The sequence below is a fragment of the Ceratina calcarata genome, unplaced genomic scaffold (assembly GCF_001652005.2).
Source record: "Ceratina calcarata isolate Rehan_Ccalc_2016 unplaced genomic scaffold, ASM165200v1 scaffold102, whole genome shotgun sequence".
Classification (NCBI taxonomy): domain Eukaryota; kingdom Metazoa; phylum Arthropoda; class Insecta; order Hymenoptera; family Apidae; genus Ceratina; species Ceratina calcarata.
The window spans coordinates 67,377-72,608 of NW_017131077.1; the positions used below are offsets into that span (position 1 = coordinate 67,377).

A 5,232-nucleotide genomic window follows, 5' to 3' on the forward strand; every position below is an offset into this window, starting at 1 on the left:
AGTGCTTCGACAGGTCGATGCGATTATATTTTGAAATGTTTTAAAAAAGATAAATAAAAAATAAAAGCTGATTTCCATGGATCGATTTTAATTAAAGCCGCGTACTGTTGAAAACAGAAAAGATGAGTACGGCGATATTGAATGATTCGCAACCCGTTGGATTTTATTGAAATATTATGTTAAAAGAGAAACACCGCCTGGCGACAAAAGTTCGGTGAATACATTTTCGGCGGGGAACAAAACGGAGCTGCTCGGTTAGAAACCAGGAAACGCGTGATGAAAAATTTCAATTCCCATGCGTGTTGCGCTAGCGGCGTTCGCACAAACTATATAGGGGAAAGTGTGGAGACTGAAATGCTGGACGAATTTTAATTTCAGCTCCATTACCGGTCATTCATAAAACGCAACCAATGTCGTCCAACAGCGCGTGTGAATTGGAAAGAGGGTACACGCTCGGCGTTCTAATTGATCTTCATTGGAATAATAAACCGTGAAACTTCATGTTAATGTAATTAGCTTATCGGTTGAGTAATCGATACGGTGACGAAAAAATATTTAACGCAAATAATTATGAATTTCCTGTTTCTCATTATGCTTATTATTATTTAATGCCAGTTACTAACACGATGCGGCAAAATTATTTATACTCGGTACAGAAACACCTGAAGCGGATCTCACTAAATTGAAATCGCACGAATTCGACAAACGCGGAGCGGTCCCGAGTTTGCGGACAGATTACATATCGCAAGTTAGTCAAATCGAAGTTCCGGCGAATGTCGACCGAGCATCTCGCCACCCTAAACCGAATCTGCAACTTGATAATGAGTTATTGTAGCGTGAGTTGTGGATTAACAGGGAGAAGGATTTTCCGGGCGGAGTAGCGATAAATTTACGCCGGTTGGGGCGTAAATAAGAGCCCGGCCGAACGACGGACCTACTCATACATAATAGATGAATTAACTGTACTTTGATTCCCGCACACAGGCGGCCCTTTGATCGTGGCCGGTTTTAGCGTCACCGCGAACTGCACCCGTCGAATTCCTGGACGCAACGGTAGTCGCATCGATTCACCACAAACCTGAATACGAGTACCCTGGTTTGGATTTCTGAAAACCCGCGGTACCAGCTATTGGAGAAATGGACTCGTATGATGCGCTCAAAGCAAAACGGTAATGAGACATTTCTTCGGGAATTTTTTTTAAATAAATTTATACGAGCTAATAGATTGCGTTTAACAAGCATATATTGAACTCTTATCCAGATGACAATAAAATCTATTTACGATGTTTCTATTAAAATGCCGAATGTACATTTAAGAGTATTAAAAATCTTAGTTCAGCATACATTGCTATAGTTAATAAATTATGTTCTTAAACATATTAAAGTAGTTACATATACGAAATGAAATATTTTGCATTACTAAGTAATTATGTAAACATAAATATAATCCTAAAGAGAATTCCAATATCTGGTTTCTTGCTTTTCTATAGAGTTCAAGCAGACTGATTTTAATAGCTTTTATTGACAAGTGTATGACTCCCATATTCTTCAGTATAGTTGCAACACGACTTCTTAAGCTTCATTATTTTAAAAATATGTTCAACACTTGAATACTTAACCGTATCTGAAGAATAACATTCTTTAACATTAATTATGATTTACAATGTGTTGCATTTTAATAGAACCACCTTAAAAGTAGTCGCTCCATTTTAAGGAGTTATCTGATCAATTTTTCAAGCAACCGGACGGAAGAGAAATGAATGAATAAACATGAGCACTCGTGAAAGAGATCTCCTGGGTTAGAGTCCAATCAGTTTTTAATGAAATTACTTGCCGCATTATATTGCGTTTACTTACTAGCGAAGTAAGCCAACATCGCTGTCAGCGCAACGGAGAGAAGGATCTGCGCGATGGAGAAACACTTCCAGGAGCATCTGTGCTGGCACCGTTTGTCGATGTGAAAACGTGACGGGGAATACGGCGAATAGGGTGGCACTGCTGCGGCGCGGAATCCTGGCATTACCATGGCTTGACCTTGGGCGCCCACGGTACCTATACCACCATTTCCGGCAGCAGCCCCCAAACCACCACCCAGAGAGCCGACTGTCACCTGCTGCTGCGGCGGTGGAAGCCTGTAACACACATAATGGAGAATCATCATTATTACCGAGCAAATTGCATTTCCAACTGGGTAATAGGATTCCTATGAATAATCGATTACTGATATCGGTTTGCATCAACAGAACTTGTTCTATCTTATATATTTCGCATTTACCAACCATTAACCTTGTTTATGAATAGCAGTAATCGTTACTAGTCGAAGTATAATAATTTAAAAAACGTGTTCATCATATGATTGATGAAAAGAAGGTAAGGTAGATAAAGGAAGAACACATGAACGAGTATGAAACGGTTCCATTAACTCGAGCACATTTTGGACAAGACCACTTCTCCGGAATGACAAGTTAAAGCCTTGCCCTGTCGAACCTACATCAAGGATTTTGTTTTCATCACCAGTGATATTTATCTTCAAGTTTGTATCGAGGAACTAGATGAAAAAGGCAACGTCGGAACAGGGATTTAATAGGGTGTTGTCGATAAGTACACACCGATTCTGAGATTATGTATAAAGTATTAAAGATAAGACAGATTGTGACATAGAGGTTTATACGTAATTATTCATGAATTTGTGTGATCACGTTTGCCTTATAATTTAACATGTATTTAAGATACTTAATAAATAGGGCGAAAGGGATTAGAGTCATTCAACGAATTTAAAATCTATCAAAAGCGGAAAATCTTGAGGAAAGAATAACGGCACTATCGTAGTCAGACGAAAGCGAGCTAAACGGTTGCACGAACTTAACAATACCTGAAGCGCCAATATTGAATTTTCTGCTTAAGATTCTGGCGGCGGTGGGCAGGTGTTGCAGCAGTGGAATTACGCGGTCTGAAAACGGCACAAATTGGGCTACCGCCTGCTGGCTGCTTTTTCGATTGTACAAAATAGCGGGCGAATATTTGGATGTTCGCCGAATGGATAACTTCTCCTGCATTTCTTCAATACAATATTTCGAAATATTCCTGAAGGAGCGATTTATTTAAAATAAACTTTTTCGTTTGAATGTGGATTTTTTATCAAATTCCTTAACAGAATTTTATATCCAAAATAAAGAATTTCTCTCTCTAAGGCTACGAGATTTTTTCTTACCAGTATGTTGTACATAACGTTCTTAATGACTTTGTTTGGATCAGAACCAGAAAACCTTATGTTCCTCTTGCAAGAAATCATTAAGACGGTCGCGTAACGTATCAGTTATTTAACAACGCTCGACAAACACCATAAATAATTGCGCGTTCAAGCCTCGTCGCTTCAGAAACCTATAAGCGTCTGCTCACATTTCCGCTCGCCAGGAAGTAATCAGACACGACGTAAAGAAATGAACGAGCGGGAAGAAAAAATCAAGAGGAACAACGTGCAATGCGAGAGAACGAAATAGAGAAAGAGGAATGAAAGGAGGGAAGAAAAGAAAATATCGCTAGCAGAAGTCTCGATGATGTCGCCGGTTTACCCGGCGGACGGTAGAAGAACAGAGAGGAGGAAGGAATAGTCGCGAGCAATAAATATTGTGTTTTTTCTTTCGCGGATCATTAAGTTGAGAACAGACGGCGGCAGAAAATTAATTTAGTAAAAGTATCGGTGGACTCGTCGCAAAAACCGCCGCCGAAAGAACTTTAATGGCGAAATAATGGCGGTCTTAAAAGTTGGACGATGGCCAGCGACATCTTATTCGATCTTTGAACCGTGTCGCCTTGAATCCACCCCAGCTTCACTATACTTTCCCGTTGTATCCGTTCATCTCCCGCGTCTCGTGAGTAATTTATCGTAAAAAATACGCAGTTTAATGAACTTGAATTGCGTCGCTGCCGTCGAGTGTGACACTTTATTTGCGAGATAGCAGGATCACTTCTCTTTTTCGTCTGGCATTTTTTGTATCAAGTGGGTAGCAGATGATATTATTAGAATGTCGAGAGTGATGATTGCATTGCGAGATGTTTCAAGATACACTTGAATATATTGCGTCTAAAAGGAGCATTTACGACTAACATTTCTTGTACAGCTCGAACAGTTTTATGCAAAAGGAAGAATGATTGCTATGACAAATATGGAGCAAGAATCGTTGTATTTGATTAATATAAAATAGTTACGAATGCTCGTTATTTAAACAAGTTTCGGTGGATGAACATAGTGACGTTTTAATTAACAAGCTCTCAATAATAAGTGACTTTAATACTGAAACGTAGTTACAGTTTATATCTTTAGGAAGGAGTTCTGAAAATTTAATTCGGTCGAAATTCAACTTCCGTTGATGCTTGAAAGTTTTAGAATTATGCCCCAAGAGAGCGATGAACAAGTATGTATGTAGGTCTCGCAAGAGTGAGAACATCCTTTTCTCATCGCTTCAGACTAGAACGACGCGGCAATGAGATCAAATAAAGCAAAGGGCCACGCTCGCAGCTCGAACGTTTAATTGTCATCGGAAACGCAATTCCGTAACGCGCAGCACTAATCAACTCCCGCGGCGCAGATAAAGCTTTAATGAGATTGCGAACGTGGGGCGGCGAGGGTGAGACAGAGGAGAGCGTGGCGAATTTTCCTCGACGGTGACAAATAAATACAGCTTAGGTTAAGAACCTTCAGACAGCTGTACAGCCGTTTCACTACGGACAACCGGATTCCTGATTGCACGTAACGGACAAATGAAGCGAGGGGAGTAGCTGAAAACAAGATGAACGACTACCGAGAAGAGGAAGAGGGACTCTGGATTGGAGAGGGAAAAGTGTAGCGGAAGAACGGAGTAAGCAGCAATTCGGCGTGTTAACGCCGCCGTGGCCCCTCTTCAAGCTGAGTTAATCCGTTTGCGCGAGTAAATCAGTTAGCTGAAATTGGGTTATATTTCCTAATCGATACGATGGATTAGGTTATAACGTTGGTACGTTCGATGGATCATCGGTTATCGTGTATGTGCTTCGCTTCCAACCCGCTTTATGTTCTCGTCATTACGACGTTGGATTATGATTTTTAAAACTAAAATGAGAGATACGTTTGAACCATGTTAAGAAATAAATCCGGATAATAATTGAGTAATGAAGCAATATATTTAATAAACAAGCGAACCATTCGATGAGCACAAGATAAGAGAATCAGTTTTAAATAATATTCTGAAAGTT

The 5,232-nt window shown here is 40.0% G+C and overlaps 1 protein-coding gene across 5 annotated transcripts in view; it reads right to left on the reverse strand.

The window, feature by feature from the left end:
* Positions 1-5,232, reverse strand: part of Ten-a (Teneurin-a transmembrane protein) — a 213,157-nt gene that overhangs the window by 43,810 nt on the left and 164,115 nt on the right. For all 5 annotated transcript variants that reach the window (XM_018036466.2, XM_018036485.2, XM_018036475.2 and 2 more), the window contains one exon: positions 1,858-2,132. In XM_018036466.2, the coding sequence (XP_017891955.1) occupies positions 1,858-2,132 (275 nt within the window). The remainder of the gene's footprint in view (positions 1-1,857; positions 2,133-5,232) is intronic.